This window comes from Lepus europaeus, chromosome 9 (assembly GCF_033115175.1).
Source record: "Lepus europaeus isolate LE1 chromosome 9, mLepTim1.pri, whole genome shotgun sequence".
NCBI classification, from domain to species: domain Eukaryota; kingdom Metazoa; phylum Chordata; class Mammalia; order Lagomorpha; family Leporidae; genus Lepus; species Lepus europaeus.
Window position 1 is genome coordinate 85365739 of NC_084835.1, and position 27354 is coordinate 85393092.

At 38.7% G+C, this 27354-nt stretch overlaps 1 protein-coding gene across 2 annotated transcripts in view; it reads left to right on the plus strand.

Annotated features, from left to right (window-relative positions):
- Positions 1–27354, plus strand: part of KIAA1328 (KIAA1328 ortholog) — a 345762-nt gene that overhangs the window by 277177 nt on the left and 41231 nt on the right. For both annotated transcript variants that reach the window (XM_062201575.1, XM_062201577.1), the window contains one exon: positions 24464–24642. In XM_062201575.1, coding sequence (XP_062057559.1) covers positions 24464–24642 — 179 coding nt within the window. The remainder of the gene's footprint in view (positions 1–24463; positions 24643–27354) is intronic.

Below are 27354 nucleotides of genomic sequence, written 5' to 3' on the forward strand. Positions count from 1 at the left end.
GCTCCCTTAGCTTAACTGACTGAATTGAAGGAGTTGTACAGCCAACACAAGGTTCTGATTACCAAACTCATAGGTCATTTTCTTTCCCAATAGATAACACTTTGGGGGCCAATATTGTCTTGAGGGTTCATTTAGGGAAATTCCAGGTCCAGGCAGAGGAATTCTAGGCGCAGGGAAGAAAGCGCTGAAGCTACTTGGTCATCTTAAATATTTTCTGAAGAATACAACATTTCTGACCAGCCGAAGAGTTGGACACAGGCTGAACATGTAACCAGGGCAGATAACCACTATGACTCCAACCAGCACCTTATCACTTGGTTGGTGCCAACATGCAGCTGACCTTATCCTTTGTCCCCTTATTCTTTTTTAAAATTAAAACTTCATTTTATTATCCTTCAAGCATTGTTTTATATTTAATTTTTAAAAAAGATTTATTTAATTGAAAGTCATAGCTACAGAGAGAGAGAGAAAGAGAGAGAAAGATCTTCCATTTGCTGGTTCACTCCCCAGACAGCCACAATAGAGCCAAGATCCAGGAGCTTCTTTTGTGTCTCCCATGTGGGTTTCAGGGGCCCAGGCACTTGGATCATCTTCCACTGCTTTCCAGGCCATTAGCAGGGAGTTGAATTGGAAGTGGAGCAGCTGGGACTCAAACGGGTACCCATATGGGATGCCGACATCACAGGCAACAGCTTTACCCACTACGCCACCATGCCAGCCCCTGTCCCCTTATTTTTGACTCCCTCTTCCCAATAGTTTTATTTAAAATCTCAAAACACTCTCATTCAGGAGGGTGGTAGTTCTTGAGACAGAAGTCCGCTACCCCCACATCTATCCAAAGTTTAAACTAAATCATTCTTTTCCTCTCAAAATTTGTCCTTGTTATTTTGATTCAACCCTGGGAACAGGGACCGAACTTTCTGTAACAATCTCTTTAGTGCTACCTCTTTGCATTTTTTTCAGTGATTTCTGTGGAGATTATGGTGTGCTTTCCTAAACTATTACAAGTCTTTTTAGTGCTAATGTTTTATCACTTAGTGTAGAATGTGGGGGTTTTTTGTTATATAGATGTATTTGCCTCCACATTCTTTGTGATATTATAGTCATACACATCACATCTCAGTACATTATAAACCCCATAATACAGTGTTACCATTTTTATATCAATACTGATCTATTTTTTTAAAAAATTAAATAATAAGAAAGCACAGTCTTTATATTCACCCACACATGTACTGTTTCTGACGCTCTGCATTCTTCTTTATAGATCTAGGTTTCCATCTAGTGTCCTTTTTCTTCAGCCTGAAAAACATCCTATTATTTGTTATGGTGCAGGTGTGCTGGCAACAAATTTTTCTGTTTTTCTTTATCTGAAAATGTTATTTTTCTATTTTTAGAAGAAATTTCCATGAGATGTAGAATTCTAGAATGCAAGTCTGATTTTCCTTTCAGCATTTTAAAGATAGCACTTTACCCTTTGCTGACAATCATTGTTATGAGGGGTTAACTCTTTTTCATGTCATTGCTCTTATATATATAATTGACACTTTGCTCTGGTTATATTCAAGATTCTCTTTATCTTTGGTTTTTAACAGTTTGTTAGGTCAAAGGTTTTTCATCAAATTTGGGAAATATTATGTTATTTCTTTAAGATACATAACTTCAAAATTGTCTTTTTTAAAGATTTAATTATGTATTTGAGAGGCAGAGTCACAGATAGAGGGAGAAACAGAGAGTGAGAGATCTTCCATCTGCTGGTTCACTCCCCAAATGGCCACAATGGCTGGAGATGGGCTGATCTGAAGCCAGGAGCCAGGAGCTTTTTCTGGGTCTCCCATGTTCCAAGCACTCAGGCCATCTTTTGCTGCTTTTCCAGACCATTAGCAGGAAGCTGGATCAGAAATGGAGTAGCTAGATCTCCAACTGGTGCCTAAATGGGATGCTGGCGCCACAGGTAGAGGCTTAGCCTACTATGCCAGAGCACTGGCCCCAAAAATCTTTTTCTACTCCGTTCTCAAATGTCTCTCCTTTAGAAATGTCAGTTATATTTGTTGTACAGCTTAATGATTTCTCCAAGATCCTTGAAACTATAGTCATTTTTCATTTTTTTTTCAAATTGTTTTTCTCTGTTCTTCAAATTATATCCTTTCTTCTTATTCATAAAATTCACTTACCCTTTGTTCTTTAATCTCCATACCTAAGTTTTATTTCACTCTCTGTAATTTACAGTTCTGGAATTTCTATCAGATTCTTTAAAAAAATATATATATATATATGTATATGTATATATATATATAGTGTGTGTGTGTGTGTGTATTTGTTTATCTGAAAGACAGAGCAATAGAGAGGGAGAGAAAGAGGGAGAGAGAGACAGAGACAGAGAGAGATCTTCAGTCTACTTATTCATGCCCCAAATGGCCACAACAACCACGGCAGAGCCAGGCCAAAGCCAGGAGCCAGGAACTCCATCCAGGTTCCCTATGTGAGTGTCAAGGGCCCAAGTACTTTGTCCAATATCCTCTGCTTTCCTAAGCACTTTACCAGGAAGCTGTATCAGAAGCAGAGCAGCCAGGACTCAAATCCGCACTCCAGTATGAGATGCTGATGTGACAAGCAGCAACTTAGCCCACTGTGCCTTAATGCTAGCCCCTCCAACTAACTCTTTTCCAGTTTCAGTATCTCTTCTGAAACTTCCTATCTATTCACTGATTAAAGCCACATTTTCCTTTCTGTCCATCAAGATTTAGATGCTTCTTGGTTTATGATGGAGTTGCCCATTGTAAGCTGAAAATATCAAGTCTACAATGGGTTTAATTCACCTAGCCTACCAAGTATTGTAACTAAGCCTCACTTACCCTAAACATGTTCAGGGGGCCAGCACTGTGGCACAGTGGGTTAAACCAATGCGTGCAGTGCTGACATCCCATATAGGGAAAGGTTTGAGTGCAAACTGCTCCATTTTCAATCCAACTCCCTGCTAATACAATTTGGAAAGCAACAGAAGATGGTCCAAGTCCTTCTCCCCTGCACCCTAATGGGAGATCCTGGCTAATACAGCCATCTGGAGAGTGAACCAGTGGATGGAAGATTCTGTCTCTCTCTCTCACTGCCCCCACCCCTCCCCAGGAACTCTGCCTTTCAAATAAATAAATAAATAATTTTAAAAAGGGTTCAGAATACTTACATTAGCCTACAGTTAAGCAAAATCATCTAGCACAAAGCCAATTTTATAATAAAATATTGACTATTTCATATTACTGAATAGTGCATTGAGAATGAAAAATAGAATAGTTATATGGGCATACTTTTGCACCATTGTAAAGTTGAAAATCCCAATTTGAAACATCATAAATAAGGTATTGTCTATATTTATAATAGCTAGTGTAAATAAAGTTCTTATCTGGCAAGTCCAATGATGTGGACCATCTTTGGTTGGTTTTAATTGGCTATTTTTTTCCTTGATTGTGGATCACATTTTCTATACTTAATCTGGAAATTTTTTGGGGTCCTGGATAATTTTTGTGTGCCATGTTTAGAGAATTGAATTTTCTTATCATTCTTGGAAGAGAGTTAGTTAACTTTTGCTTTCACCAGCAATTTAAAATAGCAAATGCTCACCATGAACTTGGATGGTTTTAGTTTTACGCTTTATAAGGGCAGATCTCTGGAGAAGCCCAAGGTGTAGTGGCACTCAGTTTCAGACTCTTTGTTCCTTGTGTATTTGGTGATCATTAATTTTAGTCTTTGTTAGACAAAGTTTACATTAAGTATTTTCCTAGGATATGGACTGTTTGAAGTCTCAGCTGAAGCCCAAGATATTAATGGTATCTCCATTGTGTACCAGAACTTAAATTTCTACCACCATTGCCAAATTTGTAATATTTTGATATTTCTATTCTACTTCATATCTTGTAGATGTCACTCTTTTGTAATTCTAGCAATGAAAAGGAAAAAAAAATCAACAGCGTTAAAATTTGTTTCTTAGAAAATATAAATAAAAATGAATAAACCTTTTCAAGATGAATCACTTACTATAGAAAGAAAAGCAAGTTACCAGTAACAGTAATGAAAAAGAAGATATTAATATCAATGACAATGATGTTTTTAAAGAAATTAAGGAATTTGCAAACAATCTTTTATTATTTATTTGAAAGTCCCTTACACAGAGAGAGAAGGAGAGGCAGAGAGAAAGAGAGACGTCTTTCATCTGCTGGTTCATTCCCCAGTTGGTCTCAACAGCCAGAGCTGCACTGATCCAAAGCCAGGAACTAGGAGCTTCTTCTGGGACTCCCATGCGGGTGCAGGGGCCCAAGAACTTGGGCCATCCTCCACTGTCTTCGCAGGCCATAACAGAGAGCTGGATTGGAAGTGGAGCAGCTGGGACTTGAACCAACACCTATATGGGATGCCGACGCAGCAGGCAGTGGCTTTACCTGCTATTCCACAGTGCCAGCCCCTGTGAACAAATTTTTGCAAATACATTTGACAACTTAAATTTATAACTTCCTTGAAATCAAAGGTATATGAAAATTGGTATGAAAAGTAGAAAATCTAGGTAGCTCTATACCTGTTAAGGAAATTTAATATCTTATTAAGAGCCTTCCTCTATGGAAAACTACACATCTCTCAAGCTTCACTGGTAAATTTTGCTCAATATCTAAAGAAATAGTATAAGTCTTAACACAAATTTGTTTATAGACTAGAGGAGGATTTCTCAGCCTCAACACTATTGTCATTTTAATCAGATAATTCTTTGTTGTGGGGCATTGTAGGATGCTTCAACCCATTAATGCCAATGACAACCCCAACTGTAACAATCAAAAACCTGTGTCAAATGCCATGTGGCAAAGTTCTCTCCCCTGATCCCACTTGAGAATCATTTGAATTAAAGAAGGAAGAAAATTTTCCCAATTCCTTTTGTGAGGCCCAAATCAGGTAAAGGCATTAGAAGAAAAAAAAAATTATACAGGCCAAAGTTCCTCATGAACATAAATGTACAAATGTATTTTAAATCCTTAACAAACTATTAGCAAATTAAGTTCAAGAAGACATTAAAAAACTTTTACAGCTTGACTAGGGTTTATCCCAGGAAATTCAAGTTTGGCTGAATGTTTGATAATCAATCAATGTAATTTGCATATTAACAAAATGTTAAAAAGGTAAAAAAGAAAAAACTTAATCTCAAACAGGTATATAAAAGGTAGTCTATATAACTCAACCAGTATTCACTCATTATAGGGGAAAAAATAGTAACCTTTCAGGAAACTAGAAATCTAACTGAGAGTAGACCATACTCTTTAATGAACAATTTTAGGAACAAGTTAAGTTGTGTGAGAGAGCCTAGCTAGTGTGATCAGGAATGAAAAATATTGGCAAGAAGTAAGTAAAACTATCTTTTTCCTCGAATAACATGATTGTCCACCTGGAAAAATCCTAAGGAACCTACAGAAACAACTAGAAGAATTCTTAAGTGAATTTAACACAATGGCAGAATATAGGTTCAATGTATAAAAAATACATTTTACTTCTATGTAGTAACAATAGTAGTAAGCATACAAGAGAAAAGAAATCATTTCTGATAGTATCAAAACCATCAAATACCTAGGAGTAAATCTAACAAAAGAAGTACAAAATTTCTACATTTATATTACAAAATACTGCTGAAACAAACAACACTTATTATAAAGAAATGCATATTCCTGGGCTTGAACATTTAATATTGTCCTAAATGGCAATTGTTTCCTAGATTGAAGCTTAGACTGAATGCAATTTCTGTCAAAATATCAGCATGGTGTTTTACAGAAATTGGCAAACTTATGCTGAAATTTTTATGAAAATATAAAGGGCATAGAATAGCAATGAGATATTTGTGATAAATTTAATTACATATGCTACCTAATTTCAGGTATGTAAATAGAAATTATATAATCAATACAGTCTGGTATTCACATTAACATAGATAAACAGAGCAATGGAAAAGAATAGAGTCCAGAAACAGACCCACACATGCATAGACTTCACTGATTTTTGACAATGGTGCCAAGAAACATAATGCAAAAAAGAAAGTCTTTTAAATGAATGCTGGGCATAATAGATATAGATGTGGGGGAAAATGAGCTTTGATCCCTACCTCACATCATAGCCAAAAAATAAATTTTTTTGAGATGTTAGAGACTGTTTGATAATCAATCAATGTAATTTGCATATTAGCAAAATGTTAAAAAGGTAAAAAAGAAAAAACTTAATCTCAAACAGGTATATAAAAGGTATTCTATGTAACTCAACCAGTATTCACTCATTATAGGGGAAAAAAATAGTAACCTTTCAGGAAACTAGAAATCTAGTGAGAAGAGCATCTACAAGAAAATATTGGCGCTTGTGCAGGATGAGGAAATACTCCACACTGAGGACTGTCTTGTGTTGGATGTTAGAACACAGCAGACTGAGGAAGACAGTGTCCATAGGGAGATCAGCCTGATGTCATGTCTTGTCACTAGGAAAGATAAGGGAAGCCTAATCACATCAGGGATAACACAGACAAGACTGGCTGGGGAGAGTGGTATAGAGGAAAAAGAAGAATTTTTCTTCAAACTTCATAGGTTTTTAGTTTTTGTCTCCCTCAGTTTGCTTCTGTTCTCAGGTACCTGCCTTCTCAATAGCCACAACTGGAGCTTGCTGTCACTGTGGCTCAAAGTTGTAACCCCTTGGCTCTGGTGCCCTACCTTTCTAACCCAACTGCTGCTTCTTCAGTTTGTTTACATCTGCACATTTATTGTATGCATTATCCCAAGGGTTTTTGTTTTCCTTGTTGTTCTGTTTTACCTTAAAGAGATACCTAAATCCTTTATTCAACAACAACAAAGCAAACTTCTGGTTAAGAAATGTGCAAAGGACTTGAACATGCATTTTTCAAATGTGGAAATTCAAATGGCCAACAGACACTTGAAAAAATGCTCAAGATCACTAGCCATCAGGGAAATGAAAACCTCAAGCACAGTATGGCTTCACCTCACCCCAGTTAGAATGGCTTTCAGATAGAAATTAACAAACAACAAATGCTTGCAAGGTTGTGGGGGAAAATGTACCCTAATCTACTGTTGGTGGGTAACTGGTAAAGTCAGTGTGAAAGACAGTATGGAGATACCTCAGAAATCTGAATAAAGACCTACAATTTGAATTTCCTCTCTTGAAAAATGCCTGTTGGAGAGAAAAAGAACTACAGACATTGTGGCAAAAAATGTCCTATGTGAAGGACCTTTGTGGATGAGACCCCAGTGGAAAGAAGTAGTCATCAAAGAAGGATGTACTTTTCTCTGAAGGGCAGAGAGAACTTCTACTTTGCTTATGGCCTTGTCTAAATACTAATGGAGTTTGTGGGTTCAAAAAGCTTCCATAGCCTAGGCAGCTCATGTCAAGAGCCTCAGGTGGTCACTGACGTCATACATAAGAGTGTTAATTATTAAATTAACAACAGGAGTCACTGTGCACTAACTTCCCAGGCAGGACCTCTGTCCTCAAAGAGTTATATTATGAGAGTTAACAAGAAAACTTTTTCTCAAAGATTTATTTCATTTTAGTGTTTTAAGTAGAGGATACTCTTATGTCTAATAAGTTTTAGTTATGCTTAAGTGTCCAACTCCACTCCTTGTTTTCTTAGGTGCTTTCTTAATTAATGATAAAACTTGTTCTCAAGGACTTACTTCCCTTTAATGTATTAAATGGGAGACATTCTTATGTCTCATAAGTCATTGTTATATCTAAGTGCTCACAAAAGATTTATCATTCTTGGGTGCTTCTTTAAAGTTAATTAAGTTTCAAAAAAAAACCGAAGAAGTGAAATTAACAATGAGATGCAATGACTGAACAGCCATTGTCTGTTGAGGAACAGTTTTTTGTTTTGTTTTATTTTATTTTTTCGTGCAAATTGTTGAAATCTTTACTTAGTATAGAGTCAGTCTTCTGTGTATAAAGTTAATGGAAAATGGATCTCAGTAGAGAATGGGACTGGGAATGGGAGAGGGAGGAGGCAGAGGGGTGGGAAAGTGAGTGGGAGGGTGGGTATGCTAGAAATAATCCCTGTATTCCTAAAGTTGTAATTATGAAATGCATGAAGTTTGTATTCCATAAATAAAAGGTTTCTTTGGGAAAAAAAAGAAAGAAGCGCAGCTGGTCTGCATTGATACATGCATGCTATACATATTAAATACATCTAAGTTGAAAAACAGATTTTTAAAAATATTTCATGTTGATTGCATGTGAAGTGATAATATTTTGGAAATATAGAGTTAAAAATATTAAAATTTTGTAAAAAGTTAAGTTTCTAAAATAAAGAAGTGAAATTAACTTCAAGATACAATGACTTTGAATAGCCCTTTTCTCAACTATTGAAGAACAGGTTTTTTTTTTTAGTTCAAATTGTTGAACTCTGTACTTAGTATAGAGTTGATCTCTCCATATAAAGTTAATTGAAAATGGATCTTAGTGGAGAATGGGACTTGGAATGGGAGAGGGAGGAGGAGGATGGGTGGGAATGTGGGTAGGAGGGCAGGTATGGTAGGAAGAATCACTATATTCCCAAATTTGTACTTACAAAATTCATGAAGTTTGTATTCCTCAAATGAAATGTTTCTTTGGGGAAAAAGAAAAAGAAAAATGCCTGTTGAAGTCTTTTGCCCATTTCTTAACTGGGTTGTCTGCTTTGTTGTTATTAAGTTTCTTGAGCTCTTTATAGATTCTGGATATTAATCCTTCATCAGTTACATAGTTTGCAAATATTTTCTCCTAATCTGTTGGTTGCCTCTTCTCTTTGCTGAGTGTTTCTTTTACAGTGCATAAGCTTCTCAGTATGTATTCTCATTTGTCAATTTTGTCTTTGATTACCTGTGCTTCTGGGGTCTTTTCCAAGAACTCTTTGCCTATGCCAATGTCTTCTAGTGTTTCCCCAATATTCTCTAGTAATTTAATGGTATCAGGTCATAGATTTAGGTCTTTGACCATTTTGAGGGGATTTTTGTGTAAGGTACAGGTCTTGCTTCATACTTCTGCATGTGGAGATCCAGTTTTCCCAGCACTATTTGTTGAAGAGTCTGTCCTTGCTCCAGGAATTGATTTTAGCTCCTTTACCAAAGATAAGTTGGTTTTAGATGTGTGGATTGATTTCTGGAATTTCTATTCAATTCCATTGGTCTATACATCTGGTTTTTATTGGTTTTGTTTGTATGCCAGTACCAGGCTGTTTTGATTATAATGCCCTGTAGTATGTCTTGAAATCTGGTATTGTGATGTCTATGGCTTTATTTTTGTTGTATAACATTGCTTTATCTATTTGGAGTCTCTTGTGTTTCCATATGAACTTTAGCATCATTTTTTCCCTAGATCTGAGAAGAATGTCCATGGTATTTTGGTTGGCATTGCATTTAATCTGTAAATTGCTTTCAGTAGTATGGACATTTTGATGATATTGATTTTCCAATCCATGAACATGGAAGATTTTTCCATTTTTTGTTTTATAATTTTCATCATAGAGATCTTTGACATCCTTAGTTAAATTTATTCCAAGGTATTTATTTTTTTGTAGCTATGGTGAGTGGGATTGATCTTTTGAACTTCTTTCTCAGCCATGACATTGTCTGTGTATATAAAAGCTATTGATTTTTTGTGTGTTAATTTTATTTCCTGCCACTTTACCAAACTCTTCTATGGGTTCCAATAGTCTCTTAGTGGAGTCAGTTGGATCCATATATGTAGAATCATGTCATCTGCAAATAGAGATAGTTTGACTTCCTCCTTCCCACTTTGTATCCCTTTGATTTCTTTTACTTGCTTGATGGCTCTAGCTGAAACTTCTAGGACTATATTGAATAGCAATGGTGAGAGGGGGCATTCTTGTCTTGTGCCAGATCTTCTGGGAATGCTTCCAATTTTTCCCCATTCAGTAAGATGCTGGCTGTGGGTCTTTCATAGATTGCTTTCATTTTGTTGAGGAATGTTCCTTCTATACCCAACTTGCTTACAGCTTTCATCATGAAAGGATGTGTTTTATCAAATGCTTTCTCTGCATCTATTGAGATAATCATATCGTTTTTGTTCTTCAGTTTGTTAATGTGATGTATCACATTGATTTGTGAATGTTGAACCATCCCTGCATACCAAGGGTAAATACCACTTTGTCTGGGTGAATGATCTTTCTGAAGTGTTGTTGAATTCTATTAGCAGGTATTTCATTGAGGATTTTTGCATCTGTGTTCATCAGTTATATTGATGTGTAGTTCTCTACTCTAGATCTTCATCTTTTACCTCAATACTCATTCTCTCACTCAAGTTATGAATTTACCTCCTTTGCCAAGAAAAAAGTTCTTCTTGAGTGACTGAGAACATGATACCACCACTAATGGAGGCACTAGTTTTCAAATGAAGTTAATGCATTGCTTTATACCCCTTTCAGCTTTTATCAGATATGTAATCAGGTCAGCAGTTTGGAGATCACTGTGAGCTAGAGGACTCTATCTAGACATCATACTGAAGATATGGAGGCATAACAAGGATGACCAAGCAAATGACATGCGAACAGAATGTTTAGGAACGTAAACATTTAAGGGGAAGGAAGGAAATGGAAGAGTTTCCAGTAAAAGAATGTGAGGAGAAGCCTCCAGCAACTAGAATGCTAATCAGCATATTAGATCGTGAAGGCCAAGGCAGAAAACATTTGAAGAAAGGCATCAGTAGCTGTGAGTGGTCTGGCAAGGAGCAAGACTTCAAAGAGGAAAAGCCTTCAATGTGTTCTTCAAAAATTAGTCGTGGGAGAAATCCAAGATGGCGGAATAGGAAGGGAGCACATTGATATTCTTCGGCAAGACACAGGTTAATAGAAGTGGAGATACTGCAGGGTCAAGGAAGAGTAGGGGAAGAAACAGCAGAGGAAACTCTTCCGGAACTAGTGATTCACAGTGGACCTGCGTGGAGAGCGTGGGAGCCCAAGTTCGGGACACCGGCAGCAGACTCAACGCACCAGCGCTGGAACGCGAGGTGAGCCGAACCTCCATAGCCCGAGACACCAGCGGGGAAGCGGAAAGAGGAGGCTAGAGGGAACGAGGCTTGAAACTCCGTGGGGAAAAGTTCACCAGGCTAACTAGAAGAGAGAGAGGGAAAAAAAAAAAAGTGACCGATACGGACACGAGTTTCTCTCTCTCCGCTCACCTCTCAAAGGCGAGCAAGACAGAGCAGGCGCCATTTTGGACATACGTCATAAGCAGGGCGACCTCAGGTCTGCACCAGCCCTGAGCCTAGCAGAAAAACCTGACTCTGGGGGGAGGGGTGAAATAACAGGAGATTAGCATCTAACTTGGCAACCCAGTGGGAGACTGCAGGAGAATTGGAGCCCACACTGAGGGCAGCAGAGATTCCCTGTGTGGTCCTTGGGAAAGAGCTTCCAATCTCTGGCTCCTGTGGGTATATCATTTGCCTGCTAACTACCTCCAATTACATTCAGCTGTGCGGAATTACTTCCCTTTTGAATCAACAAAAGAAAGAGACATTTACCACACCTAACCTGGGAGTGTCATCTTGACACACCCTCAACCCTGAGGAACCAAACACAGCTCTCAGTCCACACCCATCTCAAGCCTCTAAGGCTCCACCAAAAGCAGACAGTCCACTTAATCTAGAGTCATAGTATAACAAGAAAAAAAAAAAACACCACAGTGAAGAAACCAAATATCTCCAACATGCCATACAACAAACGCAAAAACCGAGGTAACAAGAACAAGGAAGACACTATGACGCCCCCAAATGAAAAAGACACCCCCAACTCAAGATTATGAAGATGATGAGATAGAAGAAATGCAAGAAACGGATCTCAAAACATTGATAAGAACATTAAGAAGTTCTCAAAAACAAATTCTTGAACTACAGAAATCCTTTAAGGACAAGATAGAAAATCTCTCTCGTGAAAGTGAAATATTAAGGAGGAATCAAAATGAAATGAAACAACTAGTGGAACAAGAAATGGTGATTGTGACGAGAAATCATAATGAAATGAAGATTTCAATAGATCAAATGACAAACACATTAGAGAGCCTTAAAAACAGAATGGGCGAAGCAGAAGAGAGAATATCAGACTTAGAAGACAGAGAACAGGAAAGGAAACAGGCAAACCAAAGAAAAGAAGAAGAAATTAGAAATCTAAAAAATATTGTCGGGAATCTACAGGATACTATTAAAAAATCTAACATTCGGGTTCTAGGAGTTCCTGAAGGCATGGAGAGGGAGAAAGGATTAGAAGGCATTTTCAGTGAGATACTAGCAGAAAATTTCCCAGGTTTGGAGAAGGACAGAGGCATCTTAGTACAGGAAGCTTATAGAACCCCTAATAAACATGACCAAAAGAGATCCTCACCACGACACGTCATAATCAAACTTACCACAGTGAAACATAAAGAAAAGATTCTAAAAGGTGCAAGAGAGAATCGTCAGATTACTCTCAGAGGATCTCCAATTAGACTCACAGCAGACTTCTCATCAGAAACCCTACAAGCTAGAAGGGAATGGCGAGACATAGCCCAGGTACTAAGAGAGAAAAACTGCCAGCCCAGAATATTATATCCTGCAAAGCTCTCATTTGTGAATGAAGGTGAAATTAAGACTTTTCATAGCAAACAGAAACTGAAAGAATTTGTTGCCACTCATCCTGCCCTGCAAAAGATGCTTAAAGATGTGTTACACACAGAAACACAGAAACATGGTCACCAATATGAAAGAAGGTAAAGGAAGGAAACCTCACAGCAAAAGATCACAGGAAGCTCAATTTCTCTTTGACATAGAATTAAACTCTGATGCACTGTTAGAGCAATGTGTTAAAGTAATCTATTATGTTCTCTTGATGTCTGTTAAATTCTAATGGTTCAAAAACAGCTGAATTTTTATTAAGAGCTATGGGTTATTTAACTATGTGCTTATTTTCAAAGACTTGAATAATCACCTTGTAACAATGATCAAATTTGGTCTATGTTATGTCATGATTTTAAGGAATCTTAGTTCAACCAGATATTTTGGATTTTGATATTGGTCTATTATGCTATGTTATATGTGCGTACATATTGTATGTCCACATGGGGAAATTTTATTAAGAGTTTTATTTTAAATGGCTTTTAGATAAGATTGTCCATAAATTTAAGCTGCTAAAATCAATCAAAGATACATTTTAATTAGTGTGACCTGAATCTGTGTATCATATGTTTTAAACTTGTTGGTAGAAAGAAACTAAAAACATTTTATATGGTTGTGCTTAAGTTTACTGGTTAAACAAACTACACCATGTTAGATATTTAAGAGGTGTTTTCAAATACATGATTCTTAAAATTTATAGAAGGCATTGGACCTTCTGGTAAATGTTTTATTAAGTTCTTATCTAAGGGTTGAAACGGTTTGCTAAGTATTCATGTAATATTGCTATTGTCAGCAAGTGACCTAGGACTTGCTCCCTCATTTCTCTATTCTAAGCCCAACTTGTTCTTTCATTTCTCTATTCTCTTCAAGGTAGGGAACTAATTCTATTATGAAGGAATCTGTAGGATGCACAATTTAATCTTTAGACCTTATAAGAGATGGCTAACATTTTTCTGTAATAGCATAGCCAAAATAAGAGCTTAAATAATAATCTCATAGCTAGATTCACATCGCCATCAGCGAAGTATACAGTAAGTAGAAAAAAAAAAAACCTCCCTTTCAGACCAAAGGGAAAGAAAGTTTTAAAGTGAGAATATAATTTTCCTCATGGGCATTGTCTACCTTAGAAAAACTACTACAGAACATGCCTGTGACTATAGACTTGTAGTTCAGGCCACCGAAGATTAGAGATGGGACATGGGCACTCCCTTGACTTGCATCCTCTGGTCTGCTTTAACACAAACCAGGAGGAAAAGAAAGCTAGGCATCAGAAGCAATGGGTGGCAGGCCTATTAATGGCTGATCTGTACGGTGATCTGCCCTCAAGGAGACCCAACAGGCCAGTCCACTGCAGTGGCTTTCAATGTGGTAAGTCTGGGCTTCAGCAGAAGTCAGCTTGTGAAGAGCCCTGGCAGCTCTGCCAAGAGTTGGATCACTGGAAATGGACCTGCCCTGGAGTCGAAGGATGCCCAGGTCAGAGCCACAGATCTTATTGGCTCCAAGCTGAAAAGCCCTTCACTCAGCCCAACTTCCAAAGTGACCACTGCAGCTGAGGGGATGGTCAAGTAGGGTCAGCAACATTGCAGGCAGAACTGTACATTTCTTGTTAGAGATGCCACCTGCCTTTACCTGGCCAGCTCCCCTCCCAGGCCAGCCAAGTAATGAAAGTCAACAGAGTGCCTTCCCCTAGGAGGTTCACACCTCCCTTAGGATATACCCCATGTGAAGAGATAGATAGGTCTGGGCCTCTTAACTTACAAGGCCTAAAGCCCACCGGATTATTATCAAGCCCCTTCTATCAGGTTCTATTTGCCTCTCAATCAGAAAACTTAATTGTAGCTTAGACAGCACCTTTCTTAGCTCCTCGAATAATGACTCTGTCCTTTGTTCTAGACCCTGTCTAGTGCACTTGGGCCTCATTCCTTTGTAATCATAACCTCTACTCTACCACACATGGCTCTACTCCCAACCTGTGTGTACTGATGGTCCTCTTCCCCACTTAATGCTGTATAATTGTTCAGACCTGGTAAATGCCACTCTTAGGATCATTGGTTACTATCCTCACCCTGTCTTTTATGACCTTGTCTAAATATGATCAGAGTCGGGGAACTTGGAAGGCTTCCATAGCCTTGGCAACTCATGAGGACAGCCTAGGGTGGTTACTGGTGCCATAAACTAGAGTGTCAATTTGTTGGGTCAACAACAGGAGCCACTGTGCGCTTGCTCCTGATGTGGGATCTCTGTTCTTAATGTACTGTACATTTTGATTTAATGCTATAACTAGTACTCAAACAGTATGTTTCACTTTGTGTTTCTATGTGGGTGCAAACTGTTGAAATCTTTACTTAATGTATACTAAATTGATCTTCTGTATATAAAGAGAATTGAAAATGAATCTTAATGTGAATGGAAGGGGAGAGGGAGCGGGAGAGGGGAGGGTTGCGGGTGGGAGGGAAATTATGGGAAGGGGAAGCCATTGTAATCCATAAGCTGTATACTGGAAATTTATATTCATTAAATAAAAGTTAAAAAAAAATTAGTCGTGGTAGGCACAAACTTAGACTATATCACCATTTGATCAGAAGTTTGGCAGAAAAGGGACAGAAAGAGGAGATGGTACTGGAATGGATATCAGGAAAGTTTTTGTTTTTTGATTAAAAAAAATGCCTAGTTGAAGAAATTAGAATATTCAGAAATATAAAAATTAAAATATAGACATCTCAGTCACCCTCTCTTGACTTTGCTCTGGTTTGACATTTATCCACCCAGAACTTCAAATATATGTCATGTATCTTTACTTTTATAAAAGTGAAATCATATTATATATTCCATCATCACAAATGGCTTTTATTTTTTGACAGGCAGAGTGGATAGTGAGAGAGAGAGAGACAGAGAGAAAGGTCTTCCTTTTTGCCGTTGGTTCACCCGCCAATGGCCGCTGCGGCTGGCACATCTCGCTGATCCGAAGCCAGGAGCCAGGTGCTTCTCCTGGTCTCCCATGCGGGTGCAGGGCCCAAGCACTTGGGCCATCCTCCACTGCCTTCCTGGGCCATAGCAGAGAGCTGGCCTGGAAGAGGGGCAACCGGGACAGAATCCGGTGCCCCAACCGGGACTAGAACCCGGTGTGCCGGCACCGCAAGGCGGAGGATTAGCCTGTTAAGCCACGGCACCGGCCACAAATGGCTTTTATTTTGTTTAGTTTCTCTTCATTTCCATAAAGAACCCTCTTTCTTGTTAGTGGCTGAAGAGTGTCCCTGAGAATGGATGTGTGCTATTATTTCTTCACTCATTTCCCCTGCTGAAGGTTTGCCTTCAGTTTCTCACTTCTACAACTATGAAGGGACTTTAGAAAGTTTGTGGAATAATGGAATCAAGAGATAAGTTTGTTTTGGTGTAAAAAGTTTTGAAATTCATGTCTAGTTCTCTTATAGTATGCATTTTACATAAACCTTTATTGAAAAAAATGATTTTTTTATTTGTAAGGCAGAGTTACAGAGAGACAGAGATCCTCCATCCATTGGTTACTCCCCAAATGGCTGCAATGGCCAAAGCTGGGCCAGAGAGAATCCAGGAGCCAGAAGCTTCTTCTGGGTCTCCCACATGGATGCAGGGGCCTAAGCACTTGGGCCATTTTCCGCTGCTTTCCCAGGCACATTAGCAGGGAGCTGGATCAGAAATAGAGCAGCTGGGAATTGAACCAGAGCCCATATGGGATGCCATCACTGCAGGTGGTGTCTTAACCCACTACAGGACAGCACTTGCCCCATGAACCTTTTTGTTAAGAGGTTGATTTATTTTTTTCAAAGGCAGAGAGACAGAAATGGGAATATTGAGAAGTCTTCTGTCCATTGGTTCACATGCCAAATGCCTGAAACAGCCAAGGTTAGACCAAGTCCTAAGAAGCCAAGAATTGCATCCAGGTCTCTAGGAGAGCAACAGGAACTCAAGTAGTTGGGCCATCATTGTTGCCACCCATTTGCATTAACAGGAAGCTTGATTGGAAGCCTGGAGTAGCCAATTCCCATTGGCACTGCAATATGGGATACAGGTATCCCAAACAGAAGTTTAATCTGCTGGACAACAGTACTGAACTTTTTGAAGTGCACTCGTGATTCTGCAGTGTCCACTATTGAAAAAAAATATTTTCATGCTCTTGTTCATGTAATTTTGTACCCTAAATTCTTCAAATTAGAATTGTTGAAAGGAGGTACACTTTTATTTTGTGTTGATTAAAGTGCTCTTGTTCTTACACCCTAGCTGACACTGAATATTACTTTAGTTTCCCACTTACGGGAAGACTTTTTAGTTTTAGGTTGTTGAGTTTTTGTTTTTTTGTTTTTGTTTTGAGAGACAGAATTTCCATTAGCTCTCTGAATCACTACCCAAATGCCCAATACAGCTGAAGCTAGAAGCCAGAAACTCCATGTGGGTCTCCCATATGAATGGCAGGGACCCAACTACTTGAACCTACTACTTCCTGTTGCCTCCCAAGATGCCCATTAGCAGGAAGCTGGAATCAGGAGCAGAGCTAGCTTTTCAACCCAGGCATTCCAGTCTGGGATTCTGGCATCCCAACTGTTGGACTGCTAAGCCAAATGCCCACTCCCAGGTTTTAGTTTTTAGTGGAAGGTGTGATCTGGTTTTTAATATCAACAAAGAATTCAATTGAAGGAAGTTAGTAGGTTTTAAGAAAGAGGTGAACAGCAGGCCATAGTCACAGAGGGCAAGGATCATGATGGTGTCAATAGTATAATAAAAAGTGTATTCTGAGATATTAAGACTACAAGAGCAGATGGGTGACGGCTGGCACTGTGGTATAGTAAGTTAAGCCTCTGCCTGTGGCACCAGCATTCTATATGGGCTCTGGTTCCTATCTTGGTTGCTCGTCTTCGATTCATCTCTCAGCTAATGGCCTGGGAAAGCAGTGGAAGATAGCCCGAGTGTTTGATCCCATGCACTCATGTGGGAGACCCAAAAGAAGTTTCTGGCTCCTGGCTTTGGATTGCCCAGCTCTGACCGTTGCAGCAATTTGGAGAGTGAACCAGTTGATGAAAGATCTTTCTCTCTTTTTAATTTATTTATTTGAAAATCAGAGTTACACAGAGAAAGAAGGAGAGGTAGAGAGAGAGGTCTTTTATCCACGGGTTCATTCCCCAGTTGGCCACAACTGCCAGAGCTGTGCTGATCTGAAGCCAGGAGTCAGGAGCTTCTTCGGGGTCTCCCACATGGGTGCAGAGGTTCAAGGACTTGGGCCACCTTCTACTGCTTTCCCAGCCATAGCAGAGAGCTGGATTGGAAGTGGAGCATCCAGGACTCGAACTGGCGCCCATATGGGATGTTGGCACTGCAGGCAGTGGTTTTACCCACTACACCACAGTGCCGGCCCCAGACCTTTCTTTTGTCTCTCCCTCTCTCTCTCTGAAAGTGTATTCTCAAATAAATAAAATATTTAAAAGAAAAAAAAGCATAGATTGGTGAATATGGAATTATATATAAATTGAGGGAGAATTTTTTTTTCTTCAGCCATCTTTATTTTAGGGAAATTAGAAATCAAGTCCTCTATTGAGTTTGGTTTTTGAAGAAAACTGAGCAAAACCCTGTGTGTGAAATGGGATGAAGCAAGGAGCAGTCAATACTGGGAGGATAGACTGATACTTGGAGCTCAGCTGAGTGTAGAATGGATGCATTTGGAGAACCAGTAGTCATGGTCACCTTTATTTTACTACAAAAATAAACAGAGATGGAGTCATTGAATTTGCCTGAGCTTAGGATTTCTAGACTGAGATCCGTTTGTATTACATTCATGGTAAGGCACTTTATCTTCCCTACTTTCCTGGCCAATGAATAGAAGTTATATAACTTGAAGGACTCATCTGGTAGTAGATTTGCATGGGAAAGTGATCCCTGTGGTCTTGAAGGAAAAGAAGTTTTTTTTTTTTATCTTTTATATAATGAATATAAATTTCCAAAGTACAGCTTATGGATTACAATGGCTTCTCCCCCCCCATAACTTCCCTCCCACCCGCAACCCTCCCCTTTCCCGCTCCCTCTCCCTCTCCCCTTCCCTTCACATCAAGATTCATTTTCAATTCTCTTTATATACAGAAAATCAGTTTAGTATATGTAAAGTAAAGATTTCAACAGTTTGCCCTCACATAGCAACACAAAGTGAAAAATACTGTTAGAGTACTAGTTATAGCATTAAATAACAGTGTACAGCACATTAATGACAGAGATCCTACATGATATTTTTAAAAAATTGATTAATTTTCTATGTAATTTCCAATTTAATTCCAAGGTTTTTTTTTTTTTCATTTTCAGTTATCTTTATATACAGAAGATCGATTCAGTATATACTAAGTAAAGATTTCATCAGTTTGCACCCACACAGAAACACAAAGTGTAAAAATACTGTTTCAGTACTAGCTATATCATTACTTCACATTGGACAACCCATTAAGGACAGATCCCACATGGGACGTAAGTACACAGTGACTCTTGAAGTTGATTTAACAATTTAACACTCTTGTTTATGGCGTCAGTAATCTCCCTAGGCTCTAGTCATGAGTTGCCAAGGCTATGGAAGCCTTTAGGGTTCGCCGACTTCTATCTTATTCCAACAGGGTCATAGTCAAAGTGGAAGTTCTCTCCTCCCTTCAGAGAAAGGTACCTCCTACCTTGATGGCCCCGTTCTTTCCACTGGGATCACACTCGCTGAGATCTTTCATTTAGGTCTTCTTCTTCTTCTTCTTTTTTTTTTTCCAGAGTGTCTTGGCTTTCCTTGCCTAAAATACTCTCATGGGCTCTTCAGCCAGATCCAAATGCCTTAAGGGCTGATTCTGAGGCCAGAGTGCTATTTAGGACATCTGCCATTCTATGAGTCTGCTCTGTCTCCCACTTCCCATATTGGATCATTCTCTCCCTTTTTTATTTTATCAGTTAGTATTAGCAGACATTAGTCTTGTTTGTGTGATCCCTTTGACTCTTAGACTTATCAGTGTGATCAATTGTGAACTGAAATTGATCACATGGACTAGTGAGATGGCATTGGTACATGCCACCTTGTTGGGATTGTATTGGAATCCCCTGGCACATTTCTAACTCCATCATTTGGGGCAAGTCCTATTGAGCACGTCCCAAATTGTACATCTCCTCCCTCTCTTTTTCTCATTCTTATATTTAACAGGGATCACTTTTCAGTTAAAATTTAAACACCTAAGAATAATTGTGTGTTAATTACAGAGTTCAACCACTAGTACTAGAACAAAAAAATACTAAAATGGATAAAGTATTACATTGTACAACAACAGTCAGCACAAGAGTTGATCAAGTCACTGTTTCTCATAGTGTCCATTTCACTTCCACAGGTTTCCCCTTTGGTGCTCAGTTAGTTGTCGCCAATCAGGGAAAACAAATGATATTTGTCTCTTTGGGACTGGCTTAATTCATTCAGCATGATGTTTTCCAGATTCCTCCATCTTGTTGCAAATGACCGGGTTTCATTGTTTTTTACTGCTGTATAGTATTCTATAGAGTACATGTCCCATAATTTCTTTATCCAGTCTACTGTTGATGGGCATTTGGGTTGGTTCCAGGTCTTAGCTATTGTGAATTGAACTGCAATAAACATTAATGTGCAGACGGCTTTTTTGTTTGCCAATTTAATTTCCTTTGGGTAAATTTCAAGGAGTGGGATGGCTGGGTTGAATGGTAGGGTTATATTCAGGTTTCTGAGGAATCTCCAGACTGACTTCCATAGTGGCTTAACCAGTTTACATTCCTACCAACAGTGGGTTAGTGTCCCTTTTTCCCCACATCCTCTCCAGCATCTTTTGTTGGTAGATTTCTGAATGTGAGCCATTCTAACCAGGGTGAGGTGAAACCTCATTGTGGTTTTGATTTGCATTTCTCTAATTTCTAGTGATCTTGAACATTTTTTCATGTGTCTGTTGGCCATTTGGATTTCCTCTTTGGAAAGATGTCTGTTGAAGTCTTTGGCCCATCTCTTAAGTGGGTTGTTTGTTTTGATGTTGTGGAGTTTCTTGATTTCTTTGTAGATTCTGGTTATCAACCCTTTATCTGTTGCATAGTTTGCAAATATGGAAAAAAGTTTTTTAAAGAGTATGTACTAACCAGAATATACAAAGAGATCAAGAAACCCAATAACAACAAAACAAACAACCCAGTTAAGAGACTAAAGAGGCAAAGGACTTAAAGAGACATTTTTCAAAAGAGGAAATCCAAATGGCCAATAGACACAAGAAAAAATGCTCAGGATCACTAGCTGTCAGGAAAATGCAAATCAGTACCACAATAAGGTTTCACCTCACCCCAGTTAGAATGGCTTTCATACAGAGATCAATAAAAATTAATAAAAAAACAAATGCTGGCAAGGATGTGAGGAAAAAGGTACCCTAATCCACTGTTGGTGGTAATGTAAACTGGTAAAGCCACTGTCGAAGACAGTACAGAGATACCTCAAAAATCTGAATATAGACCTACCATATAACCCAACCATCCCATTTCTGGGAATTTACAGAAGGGAAATGAAACCAGTAAACAAGAGTTATCTGCACCCTCATGTTTATTGCAGCTCAATTCACAATAGCTAAGACATGGAATCAACTGAAATGCCCATCAGCTAAAGACTGGATAAAGAAATTATGGGATACTACACAGCAGTAAAAAAAAATGAAATCTGGTAATTTGCAACAAAATGGATGAATCTGGAAAATATCATACTTAGTGAAATAAGCCATCCCAAAGGGACAGATACCATATGTTCTCCCTTATCTGTGAGAACTAATAGACCACCTAAAATTAAATCTGTAAAAATAAAATTGACACTTTGGGAAGGGATGACTTGAGCTTCCCTTGTCTTGACTGTCAAGGAACCATTTCTTTTTTTTGTTTGTTTTTTTTTTTTCTTTGATACTATTTGTTGAACTTTTTTTTCTGAAATTTGCTTCTTTATTACAAACTTAAGGAAAAAATTTAGGTTTTTTCATTTTGAAATTTTGTGGTGTTACTCTTCTTGCTGTTATTGGTTTCTTTTTTGTAGAAAGCTTTTATTTAATAAATACAAATTTCATAAATAAAACTTTAGGAATATAGCAGTTCTTCCCTCCATACCCCCCCTCCCACCCTCAAACCCTCCCACCTCCTACTCCTTCTCCCATCCCATTCTTCATTAAGATTCATTTTTAATTATCTTTATATACAGAAGATCAACTTCACATAGAGTTAATCATATGTATATAAAGTCAATTGAGGATGAATTTCAGTAAAATGTAAGAGTGGGAATGAGAGAGGGAGGAGGAAGTTTGTAACTATAAAGCTGTATAGCTCTGTATACATTCCTAGGGACTTACTTATTTTTAAGGGTACAGTTTAAAAACTTGTCATGGGACCCCCAATCCCATTAAGCTGTGTGGTAAAAATGCTATCTTAAGTGTTAAAGTGATCATATTAAGTGTTAAAGTGAGTATGTAGATAGGATTAAGTATTAAAGTGATCGTATAAATAGGATCAAGTGTCTGGTAATAAAAATAGAATTGAAAAAGAGAGAATGTTCCAACATGGGAAGCGGTCCACAAAGCAGACTCATAGAATGACAATTGCTTTAAGTAACATTCTGACCTCAGAATCAGCTCTTAAGGCTTGCTAGTTTGGCTGAAAAGTCCGTGAGAACATTTCAGGCATGGAAAGCCAAGACACTTTGGCAGAAAATGTTCTACATGAAGGATGTCTGTGAGTAAAACCCCAGTGGAAAGAAGGGGCCATCAAAAAAGTATGTACTTTAAAGTTTAGAGAACTTCCACTTTACTTATGTCCTTGTCTAAATACTGACGGAGTTTGTGGATTCAAAAAGCTTCCATAACCTAGGTGGCTCATGTCAAGAGCCTCGGGTGGTCACTGACATCATACATGAGTGTTAATTATTAAATTAACAACAGGAGTCACTGTGCACTAACTCCCCATGCAGGACCTCTGTTCTCAATGAGTTGTATTATGAGAGTTAACTGTAAAACTAGTTCTCAAATGGTTTTTGTGTGTGTGTGCATGTGTGTACAAATCATTGAAATCTTTACTTAGTATAAAGTACAAAGCTAATTGAAAATGAATCTATTTTTATTATAACATTTTTCTGATGTCTCAAACAACAGGCAGCTTTTTTAAAAAAAATTATTTGACAGATAGAGTTATAGACAGTGAGAGAGAGAGAGAGAGACAGAGAGAAAGGTCTTCCTTCCGTTGGTTCACCCTGCAAATGGCCACTACAGCCGGCGCTGCGCCAGTCCGAAGCCAGCAGCCAGGTGCCTCCTCCCAGTCTCCCATGCGAGTGCAGGGGCCCAAGCACCTGAGCCATCCTCCACTGCCCTCCTGGGCCACAGCAGAGAGCTGGACTGAAAGATGAGCAACTGGGACTAGAACCCGGAGCCCATATGGGATGCTGGCACCGCAGGCAGAGGATTAAACAAGTGAGCCACAGCATTGGCCCCCAAAAATGAATCTTAATGGAGAATGGGACTGGGAAGGGGAGAGGGGGAGGAGGAGGAGGAAAGGAAGGGAGGGAGTGTGGGTAGGAGGGTGAGTGTGGTGAGAAGAATAACTATATTCCTAAAGTTGTACTTATGAAATTTGTATTTCTTAAAATTTAATTAATTTTCAAAAAAAGAGTGTGCACTTAAAACATTGCATTGTGCCCATATAAAGGCATACTATTTCTGCTTCTTTATATCACTCTAAATATAAAGCAATTTAATTTTTGGTTTTTATTAATGATTTTATGAGCAAATATTACCTTACCAAAAATTCTGATCAACACAAACTTAGTGACATGGATAACTTTAAGTATTTGAATCCTGGTCGAGGGCCACCTGAAACAAATAACAGATCCACTAACACTCTATCCAACCTGTTGTTGTCTAGAGATTACCTCTGCTCCTGGGGAGTTAATTTTTAGAATCTCGCTTTTTGAGTAACTGCCTCTACCTGCTTCCCTGTCTTCTTAACCTTAATTCTCACATTGTGTATGGTTATGGGGAAGACCAAACCAGAGTATCATGAGTCTGTGGTGAATTTAAATTAGAAGAAACAGGATGATGGAATAGTGAGGGGTAACACATCATCTGAATATTTCTCCATAAAATAATAAATGTTCTAAGAGAAAATGTGTTAATAATGGGAACACAGCTTATTAGAGAGGAATAAAAGCATATGTTCATTTTCATTAAAATTAGTCTTTTATTCCATATTTGTCTTGTTGACTTCATAATGAAATTGTGTAAGGACAGAGTCCAGTTCTTCCACATACACTACTGCATTACTTCTTACATACTCTGGCTATGTAATAAATACCCTAACAATTTTTTTACCCTAACAATTGAAAATGAGAAACACAAATGCATTCGGAAGCACATTAGTGATATTTTAATCCCTAATGTTCACTTTTAGCACTTGGAAAACATTTTAGATATGCAAGTCTTGTTTTAGCATACTTTTTATTTCTACAGATATTCAACTCTTAGTCATACTCTGTGACTTTATTAGCAGTTTCATGGATTTGAGTCTCATTTCCCCAATTCCAAAAGTAAGCTTTTTGAGGATATGGACCATTTCTTCTCCAAAATTGTTGTGGCAGGACACAAAATAGACCTTCAGTGAATTATTTAAATTATACCTCAATAAAGAAAGGAAGTTCTAACTGCTTTGAATTGCCATGCTGAATTTAAATACCTGTATGTGATCTCTATCCTTTTGTGTACTCTCGAAGTTTCATTCATGTTTGTTCTTTCAGTTTATTAAAGTCAAAGTGCAATGGCTGGCTACTTGAAGCATCACCATCCGTTAAGAAGCACCCAAACTCTGCGAGCAATGGCGAGAACAGGAGAGAGAAGACAGTTGGGTTTCAGTCACACATGGAAGATGATGCTCTCTGGACATGTCAAAAGAAAGATGCATCTAGACTCCAAAGAGGTAAGTTTAGCATCTGTAGATGCAAAAGAGGAAGCTGAGGGGGAAGGTGGCTTCTAGCAGTGAACTGCAAAGGATTCCCTGCAATGCTGAGCCACAGTGAGATGTCACAAACTGACATGAGCCTGCAAGGCCGCAGGTAGCACATTCACTGCATTAGTGAACTGTGTCTGCATTTTCTCAGAGAACTGATGTGGGAAACAATAGGCAGCTTGTCCCTCTTTTTGCAAGCAGCAAACTGTAAGAATTATTCAGCATTAACTGTGGTCATAGACACAAAACACTGTTTACAGTGAGTAAAAAGGACAAGAAATTGAACAGAAATCTCTTTTGGAAAAATGAACCCTAACGACTGCGGTTAATCCTCAATTGACTGGAAACATGAGGAAGGTGGAGGGGAGGTCGTGGACAACTCCACATTGTAGCTAACAGGGAATCTCGCAAGTCTAAAGCATCTATTGCCTGGCAAAATTGTAGGTGCTGGTCATACTTCCTATTTTATATGTGGTAGTTTTTTGAAAGAAGTCCATTATAAATAGCTTTGTAAATTGTTGGGTGAAGCAGATTTGTTTCCTGGTTATTCTGGAGTAGCTTTTGTCTTCCGTGTCCTGGCATCCTTAAAAGAAGGACTTTGGAAGAGAATGGAGCCAGTCTGGGCTTCACTGTGCAGAGATATGCAGGAAACAGGGACCCAGAAGGTCTCCGAGCCCCTCCTGCTTGCACCGTTTTTCCAGACGGGTTTTTGTTTTTTGTTTTTCCTGCTCACACCATTAACCCCGATTTCCTTTCTATTTCCCTCTTTTTCCACTGGGCTAGCACCTTTCTCCCTCCGGCATTAGTAATCTCTGTAACTGCTCTCCCACATATTTATTTGAGAATTGCACACTGCTTTGTGAGAGTTTACAGGTATTCCTCCTCCTGCCTTTCTGCCTGCTGCCAGCTTTGTCATCATTTTTTCTTTTTCTTTTTCAGTTTTAATTCTGATCAATCTAGAAATTGTCTGGTCCTCTCCCAGGTAGCTGAGAGATGATAACTAGTCCAAACCTCAAAAGTAAAACTATCCACAATTTGAAACAAAAACGAAAAACGTTTTTGTTTGGCAAGAGGCAAACATACTCCTGACCTTCACTGCTTTAGGTCAACTTAGATGCTTCTTTTCAGACCTTACTACCAAGGTCTTGAGACGTATTGTGCACGATAGGACCTGCCATGCTTCCCATGTCGGTCCTCCCTCAGAGATGGGGAACTATTGCTTCAGCCTCCTCTGTTCTTAATCACTGCACTTGGGAGAGTGGAAACCACATCAGAATTGGAGCGGGCACACCACACGGCTTAACACAGTCTTCTTTCAGCGTGTCAGCCAACTTGTGTTGTGTGTCAGCACTAAAACAAAAAGGCAAAATGAGAAAAATATGGTGTAATAGCAAAAGGACAAATAACTTGTGTTATTGGTGAAGACCACAGCAACATTAGAAGGCAGCGATTGAAAAGGCACTTTGAGAGAGGTGTCATCAGGCCCGCCTCGCTGTGGTGGAGGTTAATCTCTCCTGGGCCCAACTACAGAAGCCGGAAGCCTGGAAAGGGCTTGCGTCCCCAAAAAATCAATTTCTAATTTGAAACAAAATCATTTTTGACTAACAGGAGTTCAGAACCCATTACTTTTGGCTGTATGGTCTGCTGACATTTCAGCACTTTCTGTTGTGCACAATGAATCCTAATAGTCATTTTATAATGTTGCTACACCAATCAATTTAGCCAAGAGAAAGCTGTTACAATTCTGCAAAGTTCTCAGGAACAGTTTTCGCTCATAGTTTTATTTTTCCATTAGAGTTTTTTTGTTTGGTTTGGTTAGGGAAGAGGGGAAAAATAGACACTTTTTCATCTTTTTAGAAGTTTTATCTTAAGGTATTCACAAGAACTGCTAACCTTCAACTTATAAAAAAGGCTTTCTTATTTTTTTTATTCTAATATGCAGCCATTAGCAAAATTTCAGTTTTCCTGCTCACTGAAGCAGCTGGAGTTGCCCTTTGAGCCCATGTTGGGCCAGCACCGTGGTGCTTACAGTCCCTGTGATGGCGTTTGCTGCGGCATCTCACCAAAGGGGATGCGTGGACTTCCTATGGTGTGCTGCCGTGGGTTGGGATACTCTGCCGATCATCAGGCCAGTGACCTAGCACTAATTGCCTAAGTTACACGGCTTGGTTTAGTGCCTCCATAATTGCTTTCCCCGCTTTAGCGTGTCTGAATTCTTTAATATACTTTTCTTGTGTCTTATATCCTTTGTTTCTTTTGTTATTGTCCTCTAATCATTAAGTACTACATAGGTCATTTGCTACAGGACCATTAATCTTTATTGCCAGTCTCTCACTCCTTTACCTCTCCTATCCTCCTCGCCATTCTGCCAACTTTATTGATGCTAAATATGTAAAAAAAAAAAAAAAAAAAAAAAAGACCAGACACCTGTCTCATGAAACAACCTTGTGCTAGCAAAAATGTGCACAGTAATATCAGAATTCTGCTTAAAATATAAATTCTTTCATTCATAAGTGTTTAGAATGTTGTGTTTTAGTTGCTTTTATTGAGCTATATAGAATGAGGGGACATTACTTGAGAAAAGCTAAACTTGGATCAAGAACCTTTAAAAGGCCGGCACCGTGGCTTAACAGGCTAATCCTCCACCTTGCGGCGCCGGCACACTGAGTTCTAGTCCCAGTT